At 39.7% G+C, this 21,221-nt stretch overlaps 2 protein-coding genes across 2 annotated transcripts; one reads left to right on the top strand and one right to left on the bottom strand.

Annotated features, from left to right (window-relative positions):
* Positions 1–2,433: 2,433 nt before the first annotated feature.
* LOC111650358 (aldo-keto reductase family 1 member D1-like) lies at positions 2,434–8,468 on the bottom strand. Its single transcript, XM_023400234.2, has 9 exons — positions 8,224–8,468; positions 7,807–7,974; positions 7,540–7,656; positions 6,684–6,761; positions 5,668–5,790; positions 3,837–3,946; positions 3,211–3,376; positions 2,972–3,054; positions 2,434–2,811 (listed from the first exon to the last, which is right to left on the bottom strand). The coding sequence occupies exons 1-9, from the start codon at positions 8,314–8,316 to the stop codon at positions 2,769–2,771; spliced, it is 981 nt and encodes a 326-aa protein (XP_023256002.1). The 5' UTR covers positions 8,317–8,468; the 3' UTR covers positions 2,434–2,768.
* A 125-nt stretch (positions 8,469–8,593) lies between these two features.
* LOC111650329 (transcription intermediary factor 1-alpha-like) lies at positions 8,594–21,221 on the top strand. Its single transcript, XM_023400199.2, has 18 exons — positions 8,594–9,924; positions 10,140–10,258; positions 10,543–10,690; positions 11,279–11,411; positions 11,762–11,878; positions 12,120–12,234; positions 12,447–12,593; positions 12,789–12,903; positions 14,009–14,385; positions 15,878–16,012; positions 16,100–16,205; positions 16,311–16,368; positions 16,594–16,726; positions 17,590–17,924; positions 18,210–18,345; positions 19,287–19,361; positions 19,776–19,931; positions 20,019–21,221. The coding sequence occupies exons 1-18, from the start codon at positions 9,648–9,650 to the stop codon at positions 20,256–20,258; spliced, it is 2,922 nt and encodes a 973-aa protein (XP_023255967.1). The 5' UTR covers positions 8,594–9,647; the 3' UTR covers positions 20,259–21,221.

Below are 21,221 nucleotides of genomic sequence, written 5' to 3'. Positions count from 1 at the left end.
GAAATTGTGTATCGCAGCATGTACACACGTGTGTATGCATGTGTGCAATGATCTCAAATATTACTAAGTTTGGTTGAAAAACATAGATACAAAAATGCATCATCCACAAACCTTGTACACTTAAAATAATTTCTGCATGACGTTCAAAATAAGAGCCTCTGATATGTTTCCTTCTGACTGATTGTAATTAAAACATCACTCCTTGCTCCAACACACATCTTTAATTCAGCCCCCGGAAAAGAGCCTTTATTCCCTCAACCAGATTCCTTCCTCACAGACCCAGTAGCCCATTCAGAACATTTTCCCACCACAGGGGTCTAGAGCGGCCCGGTTCAAGGCATTTGTTACAAGGTCACAATCCAGAGGGTCTTTTTGGAGGTGGGGATGGGGGGAGTGATGTGTTTCTGCTTTTCCTGTCTGAAACCTTACAGGGTGAGGTCTTTTTTTTGTAAACTCCCCACCATCCCCCACCACCACCAAATCAAATTACAATTCAAGACACAGACACATTAGTTTTCTGTAAAAATTAAGGCATCTGCAGTTGACTTCAGTCTTGTGGCAGTTTTGACAACAACCAACCTGTTTATTTCCTGAATGAGTCCAGATCTCTCTCTAAGTCTCTCTGCAATTTTCAGCATTAGTATAGCTTCTGGCCATAAACATGACAGTTTTTACCAACAGCTCTAATTCCATTTGATGGCATGACCTCATAGTAGCTAATCAAAGAGAATCCTACAGTATGATATCATAGCAAAGATACAGCAGCATCCTAATCCCCAATAGCCAAATTTCCATAACATATAAAAACCGCAAACCTTAACCATAAAATCATAACATGTTGTTGTCACACTGCAGTATTTGTAGGGATTAAACAAATTAAATATAACATGTTATTGAGCGTTAGAGGTGGCGTATTTTGTTATATTTGGACAGAGCCAGGCCAGACTAGCTGTTATAGCTGTTTTCCCCTTTTCCAGTCTTTGTGCTATGCTAAGCTAAGCTAACTGCCTGCTGACTGTAGATTCGAATTGTATAGTGAGAGATATCAATCTTTTCATCTAATTCTCTGCAAGAAGGTGAACACCTCCCTTTCGCCAAATCGAGAGTCGTGGTCATGCTTGCAAATATCCATGGGACAAAAGAGGACAACTCAACAGAGGGGAGCTCATTAATGAACTGTATTTTTTCATTCTCTCTACAGCCTCCTGCTGCTCTCTAACTGTACAGCCACAGGTCACCGCTCAGATTGTACTCTGTTTACTCCGAAATGCCCGTCCTGTCTCTTCAGATCAAACTCAAACGTGCTGGTTCAGTTAGATGAGTGAAAGCAAATGGTTTAAGGTTCTTCTGACACGGGAAGTTGGAATTTAGTCCACAGCAATTCAAACATTGCAGAGGATCACTTACTCACAGGGCTTGTTAATGATTAATATTAGGTCAGTTTGATCCAAGAAATACCATGCATTAAACTACACTGGCTAACTTGAGGTCAGTGGAAGGACAGAACATCAGATGTTTTAACTGGTTGACAAGCTTGGAAAATCAAGCTTTTGAGTGCACTGCAATGAACCAGATTAATGTATCTTCACTCTTTACCCCATTTTTAGGTTTCTGCGAAATCAAGTGATCAACTGTGGCATATACAAATATTTACACAAACCCTTTTTCAAGGGGGCCTCTTCAAGTGAGGTGTATCCTAACAAAAGTAGAGGTTTCTTACAGCAGATAAAAAAAATGTCCACTTTAAACAGACCTTAACAGACTAGTTGCTAATAACAAAAGACCCACGTTAGTAAAATGCTGCTGACAGCTCCATGCTTTCATTTTGTGGTGGAAAACTTGTGCGTTTGACAGACAGCCAAGGAGAAAACTGTCCATGATGGTCAAATTAGGTAATAAGTGTGTACACAGAGAGTACACAATGTCAACACTGTGATGATGGATTTGATCTTACCAAACTCATATACCCTCTCTGACCAAACAAGACACAGAGAGCTCAGGGTTAACCGTGTAATTCACATCAAAGTGTCACAGACCGCTCTCAGCTGTTCTCTCATTTGTGCTCTTAAAGATGAACGCCAACAGAGATTTGGCAGTCATGTTACACAAGAAGAATAAACATAATGTAACCAGCTATGCACACGAACGTGAAGCTAAAATTGTATTTTGTTTTATTAATTGAAATTAAAAAATTATTTTAAAGTTTTTTTTCTTCCACGTCACCATCCATGGCATCACCGTTCAAAAAAAACATCAAACACACTATATATATATACATGTGCGTGTGTGTATGTATGCATGAGGGGATCAGACACTGCTTGGCCGAAATACAGTACAGAGGTCGTTAGTAGCTGATATATCTGAAAATTTGAATGTGTAGAAATGTGTACATAATGTGTCTATTTCAGGAAACCGGAGAAGTGATAATCAAAATGTATTCCTCTAGATATGATTTATTTTGCCACATTCAATTCAAATGGTCTTATTTTCAAATGAAACTTGTTCATAGCAGCAGTTACGTAATTGCATCATTTTAAACAACTCCCTTTCAATATTACACATATGAAATATAGTTTGCCATTTCACATCAGAGCTGTGTGTTATCCTTGAAAACCTTTTTATTTATTTATTTTTGCTTTTGTCTTTTTCATTCTCTGTGAGCTAGAGCCCTCTAGTGTTTAGTGTGAAAAAATACCAGTTCAAACCTTCAAGAGGGAAGAATATGCAGAGTATAAGCCTATCTTCTGTTCTTATTATATGTGTAAAGTTTAATAATCATCATGAAATGGGTACTCTGGATGGTCACTCCACCTGCGTCAAAACAAAAAGTGTAGTTATTCCTCAGCGTAGTGTGAGAACGTCCTTTTCTTTTACTGCATAGCAGATAATGATGTTAAAGAACAATGCAACACAGTAATACTATAGCTTATGAATTTACATTAAGATCAGGTTCAGTTCAACTTATACTTACATCAGCAGCTCCACAAAACGAATATTTTTGTTCAGTGCTTCAATGGCTTTCATTTCTTCCTCAGTGAGTGAAAAGTCAAATATCTGTATCAAAGTATAATATGGTTTTATTAAAATTACATATTTATGAATACTGTAGTGGATTTGAAAGCATCCTTGTAACATACAGTTTAAGTGTCTGCAATGAACCCTACACACCCTAGTATCAAAAAATATATATGCTACATATATTTAACCCACCTGGAAGTTGTGTTTGATCCTCTCAGGACTGAAGCTCTTGGGAATCACCACAACTCCTCTCTGGACATTGAAGCGCAAAGCCACCTGGGCACTACTCTTGTTGTACTTTTTCCCAATGGACACAAGCAGCTCATCCTCCAGCAGGGGAGGACATTTCACATTCACCCTGAACCAGAGACAGAAGAGAATACCAATGATGCCGGGACAGAGACTTTTATCAGAGTTTTTATGTTTAGTATGAGGGTTTGTAACAATAATAATGCAGCACAGTCACATATGTGACCAATATGTTGCACATATGATTTTATTTTTTTTTAACATTGCCAAATACTGATCTCCATTTCAAATATAATGTAGCTTCTTACAATGACAAAAGTTATCTGTCATGTCAGGATTTAGGACTTAGCGGTTCAGTTTTGTTAGTGAACTTTAATTCTGCATCCTTCCCTTCCCTTCGTACAAGTGTCACAGAGACGTGATCACGTGCCATATGATTGTCTAAAAATGCAGCTCAGAGTTTTTTCACCCTCCCATGAATATGATGCTGGGGGAATCAAAACATTGCAAAAAAAACCAACTGCCAGCAACTCATTTTTAAAAATATCATCCTCCTAAAACCTACGTACCAGGATGCGTCTCTGGAGGAGCCAATTGGGCAGTAGCCAACAATCACAATGTCATTCTGACGACAGTAGTCCAGAAGCTTAGGTTGTGTGAAGTATGGATGGCACTCAACCTACAGGTGAGTGAGAAGAAAAGTGTTGACTTTACATTAGCACCCTGCGCTCTGACTAGCCAAAATAAAATTGAATGGAAATGGAAAAATTCACAACTTATTAAACAATTAAAGCAAAAGAAAGACTTCTTTTGAGATAGTCTGACTGTTTTGTGACAGGGGAGTATTATCAACCTAGAAAATTCCAGGGAAATTTTGAGTGCCATGGGGGCTACTGCCGGGATAAGGTTAGGGTTAGGGTAAAAATCTTCTCTATGTCACTGTAGCGATGACATCACGCAGCCCTTGGCTGTCAGAGGTCAGGTCAGGTCAGGAGCTGCCGTTGCCATGGCAATGTGAAAATCTGCCCAGAATTTTGCTTCTACATGGCTTCAAACAATTGTAAATTATGAGAAAACCGTTACTTCTTTTCAAAAACCGAAAACACCGTGACAGACACTGAAGCCAGAAGTTTCTTACAGTCTCTATTTTATTCAGATATTCCTTAAAATGAGTGAATAAGCTCAGTGTGAAGACTGAGTGAGATTCTTTTGAAAAAAAATGACGATTACATTAGGTGTCAATGAGAGTGAGACAGGTATTGCTGCTGGACTCGGCACCCCCGTTTAAATTTTGTGCAGACCCTGCCTGTCAAAGTTACATTTCATGAATCCCAACAACTATGTCTACATTTTGAGAAAGAATTATTTGTCTCCTTTTTACGGTTTGGCCGTGAGCTCGAGTTAAAAATAAAAATAAAGGTTATTTTTTACTGCTTCACGCACTCTAGCCAACTGACGCTGTCACTCTAACTTTGAAGAAAAAGTGATTTGCACTCCTCCTTTGAGTGCTCATAGTTTGAAAAGTTTACATGTTATGTAAAACAGTTATGTTTTTGAGAGAGCAGAAGTTTTCCTCCGTTTTATAGTTTGAATCACATTTCTATGTGCAGGTATGAGAGAGCTGGGTGACTCAGAAAAAAGGTGAAATTTTGTAGAAAAAAGGTGAAATTTTGTGGGTTTTTAAAGGAAATTCCAATGCATTCCTAATGCATTATTTATTCCCAGTATTTTGGGAATAACTTTGGAAAAAATTTAAATTTTAACACCAAAAGTCATAGCACCTCTTTCGGGATCAAGACGCACGTTTTGATGTATATATTACCGGGGTTTTCTCAAAGCTGCGGGACGAGTTACGTGCCAAAATTTGGCGGAAGAATAATAATAAGTCTGAGGAATATTAATCCTCTCAGCTATTCTAGCTGCAGAGGAGTGCCTCGGAGCTGAGCACCCGTGGCACTAATAAGTATGAGGAATATTAAAAGATGCTCCGCCCCGAGGCACTCCTCTCAGCTATTCTAGCTGTAGAGGAGTGCCTCGGAGCTGAGCACCCGTGGCACTAATTATGCAAGAAAACGAATCGAATAATACATAAATGGACCAAGTGAGGACAGAGAAAGCCGAAATCACTTCGCATCACTTCACCCAAGTAATGATAAATCCTTTCATCAAACAACTTGAATTTGCTCTCAGATTTATTGGCGAGCTGTCACTTGATTTCTTTTAACATTTGCTGAATGGAAAACAGAGAATTCTCAGTGGCCCTGAAGTATGAAAAGCTAAGCATTGCCTTCCATTTAACAACCTATAAAACCACTGTATGCTGTAATATACTACCGTATGACATACACTATGCTATGTCTGATGTCAACATGGGGGCTAAAGAGACAAGTCGGGGGTCACCTGGTTGGACACAGGCTTGTGTTTGAGGCCAGGTTTATTCAGCAGCAGCTCCAGCTGTCTGCAGTTGAAGTTGGAGACTCCCAGAGACTTAACAAGTCCTGCGTCTTTGCAAGCCTCTAAAGCCTGTGGAGAATAAAAGATTTATATCCCCTCAAAGACTGATAGTGATTATCTTTACAGACTTACTGAGACAGTGGAGAAAAACAAAACAAAACATAAAACAGGGAAGAGGAAAAAACAGAACACAGCTTGGCTGTTTACGACACTCTTCTTGACAGTTTCTAGCGCTGCAGCACAGAATGTTCTGGCATGGACATCCAAGTATGAGGGAATATCACATGCCAATTTGCTGGTTTCACATTATTCATTGTTGTGTTGTTATTATTTTTGTATTTTCTCGGAAGAAATCTATGACATACAGGACATCATAGGCACCATTAAAATGCACTGACAATACAGCAGTTCCTTTAAATTGAAAAAGGGCCAACAAATTAATGCTGGTTATGTTTTGTGCATGTAAACAGCTTATCCTGATTTCAGAAACCTGGATGTACTACCTGGAGCAAACCAGATAACTGTGGCATGTAAACACCTTATCCAGGTTTCTCTGAGATGGTGAGAAATCAAGACACCGGATCAGTAAACTGGATGCTGTTATGATCATGTATATAGGGATATGAATGACCAGGTTTTTCATGTTCCATGTAAATGATACATCACAAATGTAATCAAAAACAAGATAAGGCTCATAATCAGGATCTTAATGCACATGTAAACGCACTCATAGATAATACATCTGAAAAATTGAATTGCACTGACTTGACATTTCATTACATACTTCTAGTTAAATCTAATGCAATCTGATACAAGATCCATGCAATCAGTCTTACCATTATATCATGAAATATGCCATTATGTCATGAAAATATCAAATCGAGATATCACAGACAACCGGGGGGAGATGAGTAAAGCCATCAAATAGCAGGATTATCTGTTGTGAACTCAATAGAACTGACCTCCCATGTTGCACAGAGGTCTGTGTGGTGGTAGATGTATTTTCCATCCCGGTCTTTTGGATAGAACTCATTTCCAGGCTAAAATTTCAAGCACAATTAAATAACTTGTATTAATTAAACTTATTTAAAGACACACTTCCTAAGAGACTGTGGTGACATTAAGTGGTCATGGTGATGCTGAAATACTGTGCAAAGTGACGGTGTGGCATTGCAGTTGGCTTCAACTTGATTATTTTAGTGAATTTCTACAACTCATACAAATATCAGCCAAATTGTTCCAGTTGCAAAGTCTTAACCAAACACACTCCTGGCTGTCTAATCTTTTTTCCAAACCTAAAGCTAACCATGAGCCCCATTACACACAATTGTTATACAGCTACCATGTATAAATATAACTGTAAAACTGTAACTAAAAACACTTCACTATATGTTATATAATTTATAAACATTCTAATGTGGGCATTTTTGCCTTCACTCGGACAGTACAGTGAGAGATAGACAGGAAACTCAGGAAGAGAGAGAAGGGATGACACACAGCAAAGGGCCGCGGGTCGGACCCGAACCCGTGGCCGCTGCGGCCAGGACCAAGCCCATGCAGCAAGCGCTATACCAGGGGAGCCACCGAGGCGCCCCGTGTTGACATCCTTTCTAACTGTATTCATTCTTTTATTTCACATATTTTTCTATGAAAGTGAAATATCTTCTTATATCAAATCCTTCTGTCTGACAAGGTAAATTTGTAACAGCATTATCTAAATGAAACACTACCACTGTGTGCGTGTGCAAGGGCAATGTTCAGACTCTAAATGGCTGGCTGATAAGTTAACTGCCATTTATATGTGCAGTGTATGGAAACCTTGAAGGCCATAGGAAGCTCAATGATGTAGAGGTCCACATAGTCCAGTTTTAAGGCTTTCAGAGTCTTCTCCAAAGTCGGTCTCACCAACTCTGGTGGGTGGAAGGTATTCCAGAGCTGAGGAAGAAAATACAGAGATCGAAGTGAAGCACAGTACACAACTCTGCTTTTGGGAAAGTGCTCACATGTGAGAGTTCTTAAACTAAATAAATAGTATTCAAATTAAATTGAGACAAATGAGACGCATGATATGTCAGAACATTTTACCTTTCCGCAGTAAAAGATGTCCTCTCTTTTAACAGTTCCATCAGCAATCTTCTCTCTAATGGCTTGACCTACTTCGTGCTCATTGAAATACACCAGTGCCCCATCGAAGTGCCTGTAACCCACATCTATGGCCAGCTTTACACACTCAAATGCTGTTCCTTTGGGTGTCTATAGAAACCCACAGAAAATGTAAACATTATCTGACTTGTTTTGGATTGAGTCATGCTGTATATATTCAGATTTTACAGCAACATTTAAAATTCTGGTTAATGTTTATCCACAGCACTTATCACAGCAAGCAGTAAACACAGACACTCCTACGCTATGACGAGTCCACCTGGTATAGCAGTCATTAATAACAATTAATAGTTCATGTCTAAATCTAGAAACACAGACACAATACTGTCCCCCTCTTACCGTTTGAGGGTTCCCATAGGTGCCCAGTCCCAGCAGTGGAATACAGTTCCCATCACTGAGAGCGATACTGTGTCTCTCTGCAGTCAGATTCATGTTTGAGCTAAAGTGAATAAACTGAACTGCTCTCCAGCCTGACTAACAGATAATGTAGCACATGACCATGAACCTTGAACTTTGAAGCTTTAACTTACATGCACTTGATGGCTTCTCACTGAGAGCATTTGCAGACAGACTCAAACCCAAACAGTCGGACCTGACGAATGTGGATTTTACATTGTGGCACACTGCTTTGTTTTTCTCAGGAGAAGGGAAAGTCAAAAGCTTAATTTAACTAGCAGATAACATTTTTATCCCTCCTGTTACACAGTCTTGTGTAAATATTTATTATTCAGTTTTTCAGCATGCTGTGTTAAATAACAACTACATAGGCAGGCTGTCATTGATAGTGATATTATATTAGCTAATTGTTGTTGCTGTTATTGTTGTTTTGAGAGCAGCTCAAATATACACAATTGAAAGCACTACCAAAGTAATTTAAGTTATACATATTTTTTTATAAATAAAGCTTAACAAACTGAATGATGGTCACACTTAATGTAAATGATAGTAGTATTATTACATAAGATAAATCACACCCAGTCAGTTATAGTGTTGTATGATGTCATTACAATGCCAATAAATTCATATTAACTGGAGTTTAAGTTGATATGGCCTATATGTGCATCCATGTGGGCTGGTATTAATCGTTCAGTAACACATTTTCAAGAAAATAATTAATGGCTTACAGGATAGAAATTTAAATCAATAACTATTGTATGAGCACATACAATGAAGGTTTTAGTAATTGTAGTGGAGTAGGTCTCCTTTATCACGAGCACAGTTTAAGTCAGACGGATGAAATGTAACGCCATGAAAAGTAACGTTATTAGATGAGTAACGCAGTACAGCCTGACTAATTAGCTACAATAATAAGAAAAGCCTTAATTGGTTAATAACACACTAACTTTCAGAGTAACAAACAAACATGAAGACTGTTGAACACCGTGACGGTGTAGTTTATCCTCTATCACTCAGCTGGTGCCTCTCCTATCAGAGCTCGCACTGTTTTGACCCCACCCCTCTCGTGCCGCAACGAGCGCGTGCGGTGCAATTTGAGCAACATCTGCGGCACGCGAGCGTGCGACACCCTCGCGCGGAGGTATTGTATTTCATCTTTTGTGCTACAGGTTAGCCGCTATAGTCGATATATTTACATGTGAGCAGGAATATTAACACATCCACAGCGCTGAACTGGCTGAGAGAGAAGGGGGGAAGCAGGTGTGAGGAGATGCCGTCTTCGCCAAGGGTATAGAGGAAAACGCGCGCGTTCTGCTCACCTGTGCCTGTATATCTTGTGTACACACTGAGATTTAGCCTTTGAGGAAATGGATGGACGAACAGAGAAACAGGAGTCAGGGGATGCTCCTGTCATCATCGTTGAGAACGAAGCTGAGAGCATGCCAGTACAAGAGGAAAAGTCAGGTGCAACCGGACAGAATTACCTGGACACTTGCCCCTTTTGCCATCTAAACTTTCACAGTCGAGAGCCCAAACTTCTGCCGTGCCTGCACTCTTTTTGCAAGAAATGTTTGCCTTCACCCTCCAGGAATCTGACCTTGATGGAGGCGCCAAACTCCCTGGTTGACAGCGCGACCAAACCACGTGAGTCACTTTGTTTACAAACATATGAAGTAGCATCACCGTTAATCAAGGCAGGAAAGTAACATTACTGCTGTGTTTAAGGCCACAGGCTTTACTCACGTGATTACTCATGTGTGTGTGGACTCATGGATACAAATATCTGGCGCCATGTGTCAGTTATTTGTCCTTAAGGCACATAAATGTAGACCAACATGTGTGTTCCTGTCTGATTCCAGTGAATGTGATCCGCTGTCCGGTCTGCAGGCAGGAATGTATGGAGATAGATGTGGTGGAAAACGTGTTTGTGAAGGACTCAGCAGAGGCTCCCAGCAGCACAGTGGAGAGGACAGTCCAGGTTAGTGAAAAAATGCATTACCATATGGGGGCAGCCTTGTTGCTAGTTTTTAGGATAATGGCTATGATATTCCTGTAAGATGAGCAATGTCAGCTTGTGCACTGAGGGAATCTCTACAGCAGACATCTGCCCTCCATTTGCTTGAGGTGCCAATGCTAAACAGACATTTGTCGTTCTTGCAGATAGATCTAGATCTAAGATCTATTTTTGCTTGATCAAACAAGAGGTATAAATTGTTTCATCTCCTGTCACCTGCTTCGGATGCTTGCCCCTTCTGTCTGTAGCTCTGCATGACTTGTGATGACAACACTGAAGCTTCCGGGTTTTGTGTGGACTGTGTTGAGTACCTCTGTGCCACATGTGTGGAGGCGCATCAAAGGGTCAAATTCACCAAGGACCACACAATCAGACAGAAGACAGAAGTATCACAAGGTATTCAAGCCTGTGTCTTCATCTCAACCTTTTCGTCTGTGAAACACTTGTGTGTTTCCATGACAAAGGCAAGATCTATTATGGGATCAGTGCTGAGGATGTCACAATTTGCTCTGGGTTTAGTGTATTTTTTTTTTTTAGTCCAGTAGATAGATTGAAGAGGTAAATGCAACGAAACATAATGGCCTTTTAGAGCAGTCCATTTAACATGACACAGCAAACAGTATGTCATTAATGAAATCATATGCAAAAATATGGCTTTATTGCAATATTTTACATTCTCACACTGCTTTTACTATTGTTTGAAATTAAATTTCAAATTATGGTAAAAGTAAAACATTTCCCCCTTAGAGTATTGGCCAAAAAGATAAATAAACTATAGAAACCTGCCATCTTAACTAGTTATAATGTAATTTTGTGGTACTGTGTACTGATTTAACACCTAATCACTCAGTTAAATAATGGGACACACTTGGAGTTAAAACTACTGTATAGTTCAAGCCCAGCTGCCCAGGCAGTGGATGGAACAGATATTGTCTGGTTTCTCAAATGAAGGTTTAAAATGATGAACCCTCTGCTGTTTTCCAGAAGTCCATGGTGTGTCGACTCAGAGGCCGATGTTCTGCGACATCCATAAACAAGAGCCACTGAAGCTGTTCTGTGAGACCTGCGACCAGCTGACCTGTCGCGACTGCCAGCTAGTAAAGCACAAGGACCACAAGTACAGTCCTGATTTACAATATAAAGTCACATCATAATGTTTATATACAGATTCAATCACCTGAGTGTCAATTTCAGTTTTGTTTGACATTACTCTCAATAATGTTGTTCAGATTTATGTAATTAACATAAAAGTAACTATGTGACATTTGATGTTGCATAGATAAGCCATACAGTATATTGTCATACTAATACTGAAGTTGAAGTGTTCTCAAGCAAGGCACTGTATAGTATATCCCAATTGAGGAGAGGCAGGGATTAATTACAGTAGCAGGGCAGAACACTAACATTATGTAATCAACATTTACTTCTTATATTGTATCCACTGACTTAATGTTCTTGTTTGATTAGTTACCAGTTCCTTGAAGATGCTTATAAAAACCACAAGCAGCACATGGAGAGTATGACCCATCAGCTGCAGGAGAAGAAGAAACTGATTGAAGAGGTGTCAAACTCCATAAACAATGGGTATGTATTCCCACATACCACAATATTACACATGTCATAAAATGCTAAATGTAAACAAAAGAGGGAGACACATGGTATACAGAAGTGCTTGAAAAATAAATTTTGGTCTGTAGTATGATGTCTTGAATAACTGGTAAATTATTCACTTCCAGTAATAATGAGATGTCTCTAAATTGTGATATTTGATACTGCATATAATTTGTTAAATTTGAATATTTATTGACTGTTGTATGTTTGGCAGACTGTTTCAGGTTGATCGAAATCGTGCGTCTGTTCAAAATGAAATAAAGAAGTCCATCTGCAGTTTGATTCTGGAGATAAACAAAAAGGGCAAGATGCTGATTAATCAACTTGAGGTATGAACAAAGATTTCAAATATATACCAAATAGAACAAAAACAATGATATTCATCACATGATGGAGACCTGTAACTTGCTGTGGTGTTGTTTCCAGAAGAACATTACTTGCTTGCAAGCTCAGTCGACTTGTCTCACCCTGAGGCCCAGAGCACATCCCCTCCAGCTGTTTGAACACTGCAAATATTCATTCACTTATTCATGTTTTCCAGGCTGCAACAAAGGATCATGAGACCGTCTTGCGAAAGCAACAGGAGGACATCGGCTATCTATCCAGACACCTGGATCATGTCATCAACTTCACCAAATGGGCCACAGCCAAGAACGGGGGCACGGCCCTCTTGTACTGTAAACGTCTGGTGAGGCCTGATCATTTATCCACTCAACAGTATCTCATCACGGCTCTTTGTTTTCCCAACGTGAAGCTCAGCTCAGCTCTGAGAGCCTGTTAAGAGCCTGGCCTGTCTTGCACGTGATGAAGTGGGAACATATGCCTTTTGTAACACACAAGTGTGCTCCTCTAAAAATTATTAATAACATCCCTTCTGTTTCAGATTCTGTTTCAGATTGGAAACCTCCTGCGGGCAAAATGCAGTACCTCGTTTATACCACAGAGCAGTGTACGCTTCCAATGTCGATCCTCTTATTGGGCCTCGAATATTGAGCTGGGTAAGACATAAATATACAAGACATAAAGATGATATTAGACATAAATGTCTCTGTTATAGAAGCTAATTTAGAAACTTAGAGAATTGATTCCTTTTTGATTTGTCACTTTTTCTTTTTTCGTAGTTTTTGATACCTTTAAACCTCACGCAAATGTGACTATAGTGTATTATATCTCCTATTTGACTTTAAATACCAACTGATTCAACAGTTATAGTCTCTAAACAACATCAAAATGGACTAGTGAACATGCTATACTCTATGTATCTGGAAACTGCATCGGCAGAGGTTTTCCATCAGAAACCAGTCCCTTTTTCATTCCACTGTTTTCCCAAAATCGCTTTTTATTGTTGTTGGCATACAGCAATTTGGGACTTGTCATCTCATCAAGAGGATGTGGGCAGTGGATGCTTGATTCTGAAATGGAATAAATTTGAAATTTTTCCATCACTGCCACTGTCTTTATGCAAATCACATGGTTCTCCCTTGTCATGTGGGTGAAGGATGCTGAATTGGGAAGAAAGCTCAGAAGGACTCAGAGGTTTAGAGGGCTTAACAGTGGCCTAAAATGCCAGGCAGTTAAAGCAACTCATTTAAGCCTGACAATTGTGTTTAAAATCTGCGCTTAAGCGAATATTCTGTTAGCTAATTCATTGTGAAAAGTAGCTTTTTATATTGGTTATATATCATCGTAAGTTAAATATCTTTGGGTTTTGTCAAAACAAGCCATGTGAACTTGGCTGAGCACAAGCACAATATAAAACATTCTCAACAGATTAATAATTGATAACTAAATAGATAAAAACATGATTAGTTGCAGCCCCACTTGACATATTATTCCTCCCTTAATACTGACCAAAACTTTCCAAAACTTTTTCTGTATTATTGCCCAAACCTTCTCTTCCCCAGAGTTTTGTGGAGGAGTTTTGTCTGTGTTGGTTGTATTTTTCATCTGTACTTGTTATGCTCATCCAGTCTGTGTCTGTGTGTGTGTGTGTCTGTGTGTGTGTGTGTGTGTGTGTGTGTGTGTTTGTCTGTCCTTGTGTGTGTGTGTGTGTGTTTGTCTGTCTGTGTGTGTGTCTGTGTGTCTGTGTGTGTCTGTCCTCAGGCTCTTTAGTGGTGGAGAGTGTACCAGGCCACCAGCTGGTTGGTTTTCAGGGTATCCCTCATCAGCTGTCCCACCCTGGGCAAGGACCCTCAGGCTCACCCAACAGCTTTGCCATGGGAGCTTCCCATAATACTCTGGCTCAGCTCCAGATGCAGGTGGACAAGCTAAACCCACAGGCCCACTGGCAGCCGCAGCCACCTCCTCCACCGTGGACATGGTACCAGAGTGTCCGACTACAGCGAACTGTCCCAGGGCCCCTGCAGGGAGGCTCTCCCTCCCACAGTATGCCCCCACAACCAGGCCGTAGATTCATTGTGCCTCCTCCCAACCACATCAGCCCAACTAGCACCTTACCCAGCCCTGGGTTTACGCCCCAGGTTAGTGTGTCTTTCTGCGTGTGTGTCTATGAATGTGTGTGTGTGTGTGTGTGTGTGTGTGTGTGTGTGTGTGTGTGTGTCCGTTTGACTGACAAGCTCTCTTAACAAGCAACGACAGCGGATGGCATTGTCCTAAATAGAGCTGACAGCCTTCACATCCTGGGCAATTTATGTCTTTCCTTGTCAAGACGGATTTTAGCCTTGGATGAGCTTATGACTCAAAATCATAAAATATAACAGCTAAATCTGCAGGAAAACAGCAGCCAACATGTGACAGAGGACAAACCCAAGTTTCCACAAGAAAGGGTTGATAATATCTCGTCATCCAAGTTGTTTAGTCTAGTTCACGGGGTGTTTTGGTTCCAGCACCGAAGTATAGGCTCACTCACAGGACAATACTGGCGTGTGAAGTGCACACATAAGTCGCGTCGCACTGATGTGAACAAGCTGTTACAGCTGCATAATGAACTCTATAATATTCCCTGTGGTAAAGAAATATACCAGCATTTTACTGCAAATCATGTACACTTAAAACTAGTGTATTTTTGTAGTCATGCTGTTATAGGTTTTAAGGTTGTGTTGCGTTGTGGGTGGCCATTTGTTTTTCTTTATACTTCATTATGGTACAGTCAGCTTAAAGAAATTTAAGAAGAACTGACAAGTCTGTGATTTTAAATGAAGAACGTGTCTGCTTTTATTTTTGTCATTTTATTATGTCATAGTGCAGCTGTAAGCACAGATTAATTTGAAAAATGAACTCATAGTGTTCGTGTAATTTTAATGAATAGAAAAGCTGACATGATGCAAGTTTCAAATGTCTGCAAATTGATTTTCACACTGTTGTGAAATAAATTAAAACTAATGGTTTCCTGTAAAAGTTTGCAAAGACTGTCAACTGCATTCTGTAAAAAAAAAAGTATGTCGCATGACACTCCTGGTTTCAAATTAAATATCCATGAGTCAATAAGCAACACCCAAAGTTAGAGTTAGAAAATATAACTTAATCAAACACTCAATGTGATAGTGTGGGATGATCAGATTTAATTGAGTAATGTCGTGTAGAATAAGAAAAATAAATAATAACTTTTGAAAATGTTATATGTAGTAAGTATGTAGGTCCTAATTGCTCATTGTAACAGGCTGATTGAGAAAATAGCTTTCCAGGACTTTTAAAGTGTGATTTAAAATGAAATTGTGCCATAGCTAAAAACAGGGAAAATGTTGGTGTTGTCCTTATACTATTTGGTTTCATTCATTTTATTGGAAGAAAAGGTTAAAGCTACAGTGGATAAAAAACCTCAGATTTGCCTGAAGTTTTTGTTTATGGTTTAGTAACACAATCAACCCACACAGCCAGTACCAAAGTAATGAAAATGCACCTTTTCATCTCCACTTCTAGCAGCACATGCTTGTAGATGCCGACAGGAATGTAACCTGACAATGATTTAAGCTTTTTTCTATATCTCTCTGTGTCTCACTCATTCATCTGTAGTCTCTGAGGGGGATGGAAAGCAGCTCCAACTACCAAGCCAAGCCTATGGACATATTTTCCTCTTCACCTCTGTACACTAATATTACACCACTGCCCATAAATGGTGGCGTGAGTTCATCCCAGTCACGACAGACAGTAAGTGACTTCCTCTATTGATGTACCTGAAGATTATTATTGCATTATTCCTGCTGTGGCGTAAATGACATGCACTGCTGTGTTTAGATTGAGCACACGTATCTGGACAGCAGGAACGATTCAGCCGGTCCGATATATATGCTGAAACCAAACTATCCCCAGAGTCTGCCACCTTCTTTGCCACACAGAAATGGTATGTCTGTACCATTTCTACTTTTGTATATTTTAGTGGCGTTGAGACTGTGTGTGTTGTTGTGTTAAGAAATTAATACACAAGCAGATTTTCATTCCTCTCTAGCGCAAGGACAGGAGATTTCACCAGGGTACGCTACTGTATCCCAAGTGGAGGAACCAGGGTGAGAAGACAGCTGCACGCACACACACACACACACACACACACTCTCACACACACACACACACACACACACACACACACACACACACACACATACATACACATACAAAAGCACAGATTATCTGAAAAGTAGACTGCTGCCTTGATATGACCTTAGTCCCTTTGTGCCATTGGTGTCTCCAGTGAATTTCACTTTGTTGTAATTGGCTCTCACTTTGTTCCCAAGGACGGTTTCCTGGAAACCCCCAGAAACACAACAGACCAGTGGAGCAGTGGGCTCAGCTGTGAAGAGAAGACGAAGGTCGTCACCAGGGCCCATCATTGTCATCAAAGATGAGCCAGAAGATGACAGCAGCTATGTAAGGAGACAATAAATTACTATTAGTTATTAAAGTATTCCATATATAGATTTGGTAGATACATTTATCCAAAGCCTGTTACTGTAGCAAGAGTACATTTTTTGCAAAACACACAGTATGAATTGTAGTGTATTGCAGCTTGGGTAGTTTTTTTGGCTATTAGATGGTCGGTTATCACAGTGTACACACCAGAGTAATTGGGGAGATTTGGAAACAGAGATTATTGCTACAGTAAAGTTAGACGAGGCAAGAAACCTAAGCGGTTAGACGGGCTGTAAACAAGCCTGCAGTTTTGCCAGATTATCTAAACCTCTTTCTTTGGAAGTGAAAACAAAAGTGAGGGCACCTGAAATGCCAGTAATGATCCATTACTGTACAGAAAATCTATGTGCGGGCACAATTATGGAAATGACAAAGTTGAACCAAGAGTTCAGTGTCATTTAAACAGATTTTCAGTTTCGGTAATAATTTTAGTCTTTGCTTTCTTTTTTCTTTTCCAAATAAGTTGAAGATTGTTTTAAACCCGTATGGTCTTCTGACTGCTCATGTTTCTTGGCCCATCTGTTTTCTTTTTAGTAATGTTACCACATCCCCAGATCTCAGCAATCAACTTGGTTGGTGCAGTGCTATTATTACCAATAGGAATGCTGGTCCAAACTACTAAAACTAAAATCCAGTTTGTATGAAACCAAGAATTTCCCTTTAAATTTCTGAGTGTGACTGTGCTGTTGACCTTTATAGCAAATTAGCCACATCGGAGCGTTGTGTGTAATGAGGATTCAGCTCAGTGAACTTTAACGTAATTTAGCCCATTTATGGCATATTGGTTGCAGGATTTTCAGAGCTTTGTTTGTGGATTTCAGGTACAAAACAACCAAAGAGCCAGCCTTCCTGACAGCACAGGTGAACACCCGCAAATCAGTGCCCAAGGTGAAGGCAACAAGGTCCCGACTCCTCTTCAAAGCACAGACCACAAACCCACCAGCCCTTCCAAGCCTCCGAGCAGGCCATGGGACCAGAGTAAGATCAAATCGCTGGGAGGAGAAGAGCAGGTAGAACAAAATCAAGCTCGGCTGGGAGACTCTGATGAGGTCTTGTGTGCTGTGTGTCAGAGTGGAGGAGAGCTGCTGTGCTGCGATAAGTGTCTCAAAGTTTTTCACCTTACTTGCCATGTTCCATCTCTCCTAAAATCTCCCAGGCAAGTTTGTCCACATGAAACTCATCTGTTGCTGGTCTCACATGAAAACCTCATAACTGGTGTTTTTTCATCCTTGTGTTTATTTTAGAATCAATAAATTGTGTTTGTCAGTGGAATGAAAAGAAAACAGACCTTTCAGCTTCTAAGAACGAGGCTGTTTTTGACAAGTTGTTTTCACATTTTGGCAACAGGAGGTTTTCATCTGACATCAGCATTACGCACTTGCTAATGTATGTTCATTTTTTACGGACTTTTGCATTGAGTCTCTGGACTGTCTGTTTTCAGTCGGGAGTGGTTTTGCTCTTTCTGCCGTGACCTGTTCGTGCCTGAGATGGAGTATGACTGTGACAGCAAACCTGAGGCCAAAACAGTGAAGAAGGAGCCAGACTCTGAAGGAGGATTTCCCTCTGTGGACAAACGAGTCAGTACTTTTTCTTGTTACAATGGCGATGTTGAACTGTAGTACCTCTAATTAGAAATGGTTTTATTGCCAGAAAGTTCAAATGAAGGTTTACCATCTTCAAGTAAGTCAGACTGTTTCAGCTCTGGTTTTACAGTTAGTAAACAACAATGCCTTTGTTTCATTCCATTCAGTTCAGTTTCAGTTCAACTCCGTAACTTTATTTATCCCAAACAACACATATCATTATGGTGTGACACCTCACCTCTGTAGGTATGTAAGTTCGTAGTTTGATCTGCAACAAAAACACTCATATCTTCATAAAGGTAAGTGCTCAAATTCTGTCTCTATCCTTATGTACAACCATTTGGAGCATGTTATAAGGTGCATACGATAGTTTGTACATATTTCAGCGCCCTCCTCCCGCTCCCTCACTGAATCTAACCAAACCCACTGGCTGCCTGACAAATTCACCCCTTCCTTGTTTAATAGTCTGAATTTGAACATTAACACACCCATCACAAGAAAACTAAGAGCACAACTTACAGCATGTCTAAAAGGAGTGAGTGTGTGATACTCATGAATAGTTTTTGGATCACTTTTATAAATCAACCTTAATAATTATTTGACTTGCAGCCTTATTGATTTTGTTGTTGTCTAGCAAATATATTGTATAGTAGAATAATTACATGTAATGATAATAGCATCTGGAACTGTGCAAGTTTTCTGACAAGCAATAAGTACCTTGATGTTGTGTTGCAGTGATTTAGCAGCTAATGTTAATCAGTGTTAGGCCTGACACCAAGTGGATCACTGTCAGATAAATAACAACATGGTACTCATCTCAGATTCAAGTGACTAGCGGAGTGAGAAGATGCGGTACACTGTAGATTGGAGGACTGTGTTTGGTTTTCTTGGTTATCAGTTGACATTAAGTCAGATGTCTTTTTCTACCACTGCAGAAGTGTGAGAGGCTGTTGCTGCACTTGTTTTGCAGTGACCTGAGTTCAAACTTTCAAGAGCCCATATCCCCCGCGGTGAGTCTGGAAGCATGTGTGACTTGGAAAAGTTCACAGGATTAATGTCACATGAAGTTACTGTAACAGTAATTTTAATGATGTGTATTATGCAGTATTTGTCAGTAAAGACAGATAAACTTTAACCAGGTGCTGTAAATATACAGAGTATTTGCACCTAGTGAATCAAAATGAAAAATTCTAGCCTAAAAACTGTACATTGCAGTACATAAAAGGCCACATTTGTGTGCAGCGTGTAACCACAGTGCCCATATTTGGCTTTTCATTATAAACCTTCACATAACAAAATTGGGTACAAATCCATAACCTCTTGTGCACAATGCTGACATCTAATATAATCATTATAAATAATAGATCAACATCTGCCCATGAAGTTTCATCATTTTATTATCTCTCCCTTTCTAAATACTGTAGGTATGTGCTAATAACAGGCCGACTATAAAGAGGCCGATGAATCTTTCAACTGTGAAAAAACGACTGGAGGCTAAGCAGAGTCTGTGCTACCGAGGCACTGCAGAGTTTGTATCAGACATCAGGCTCCTCTTCGGGAACTGTGCAGCTCTCAGTGAGGTAGAGTGTTTGCAGAATCCCCCATTTTTCCAGTATTATTCAGTTCTTGACACCTGGCAGTAAACCTTTCTTCTGCTTGCATGTCAGACTGTCACAGAGGTCACCGTGGCAGGCAGGAAGCTCATGGAGCTGTTTGAAGAACACCTGAGGATCATCTTTTCTGACCAAACATTCGCAGAAATCAAAGTGGAGATGATACCCACTGCCCCGCCTTACTCTCAAGTCTTGTCTCTTGACAATATCCCCCAGCCAGCAAAGCGCCAGCGCACATGTTCAGACTCCCAGGATGCACCAAGCTGTCCCAATGGAGAAGAGGCAGTAGTGTGAAAGCACAAATCTTCTTAATGGTTTAGATATTTGACAACGTTGCCATCACCAGCTAATATTTGAGGTTTAAAACTTTATTACACAAAACATTTATGCCACAAATTCAGGTCACTAAGATGTTTTATATGTTTTATGATGAATTGAACTGCAAACAAAGACCTATGATACACATTTTCTATGTTCTGGACTAAACTGTGTTAGAGCTATAGACTGTATATAAAAAGGTTACACTGTTGGATCAACACTGAAAATCTTAATTAATCAGACTGGGATTTCATATCTGGAAATGTATACAATACATGCAGCACATTTACAGGGTACAGCTGATTGTCACCACTCTGGTTTTTGTTACATGAAAGTTACTCATTCTTATTATAAGTCTTATTACACTGAGCTGACCGATGGTGTGGTCAGGTCTGCTGCATTCTTCCTGTTTGGCACTCCATGTGTAAATACAGCAGTGATCAGAGGAAAGACGATAACAAGCTTTGATGTTTGTAGTTTATCTAATGTGGATTAAGATGAGTTACAAGCACCCCAAGGCCAGAAAAGTGAAAATGTAAAGGGGATCAAAGTAGTTTGATAAAACCACAGACAGTTAAAGATGTTTTTATTGTCACATATATAATCTTTCCTTGCAGAGCTACATATTTAATGTTGTAAAGGTAAATTTTATGTGTCATTTCTTCACATATAATTTATTTATTTATTCATTTTATCTGTTTATTTACCTGACTTATCATATTTTATTGTTAAGGACTAAACATGTTGCATATGTTTCACTGTGTGAGACTTTTTTTTCCAAGATTAGTTTGATTCAGTTAACCTGTTCTCTTCTGCACACTCAGCATTGTGAACTGCTTTCTTCTAATATCCAATAGCCAGAACATCTAGTCATAAACATACCTGCATGCAAGTCAGTGTGCAGGTGTTTACAGTGTACAATAAAATATGATAGCTTTA

The sequence above is a fragment of the Seriola lalandi genome, unplaced genomic scaffold (assembly GCF_002814215.2).
Source record: "Seriola lalandi dorsalis isolate HSWRI2012SDOR001 ecotype SW California unplaced genomic scaffold, Sedor1 jcf7180002052274, whole genome shotgun sequence".
NCBI lineage: Eukaryota > Metazoa > Chordata > Actinopteri > Carangiformes > Carangidae > Seriola > Seriola lalandi.
Note: the sequence above shows the minus strand (reverse complement) of the source record. Positions and strands in the feature narration are given on the sequence as shown.

Excerpts from the sequence above, each read along its gene's own strand:
- LOC111650358 (XM_023400234.2), bottom strand. The coding sequence starts at position 8,316 with ATGAATCTGACTGCAGAGAGACACAGTATCGCTCTCAGTGATGGGAAC. Across the intron at positions 6,762-7,539 it reads AGCTTCCTATGGCCTTCAAG|CCTGGAAATGAGTTCTATCC; the intron begins GTTTCCATACAC and ends TTGAAATTTTAG. Across the intron at positions 5,791-6,683 it reads ACCTCTGTGCAACATGGGAG|GCTTTAGAGGCTTGCAAAGA; the intron begins GTCAGTTCTATT and ends TATTCTCCACAG.
- LOC111650329 (XM_023400199.2), top strand. The coding sequence starts at position 9,648 with ATGGATGGACGAACAGAGAAACAGGAGTCAGGGGATGCTCCTGTCATC. Across the intron at positions 10,259-10,542 it reads CAGTGGAGAGGACAGTCCAG|CTCTGCATGACTTGTGATGA; the intron begins GTTAGTGAAAAA and ends TTCTGTCTGTAG. Across the intron at positions 11,412-11,761 it reads GTAAAGCACAAGGACCACAA|TTACCAGTTCCTTGAAGATG; the intron begins GTACAGTCCTGA and ends TTGTTTGATTAG.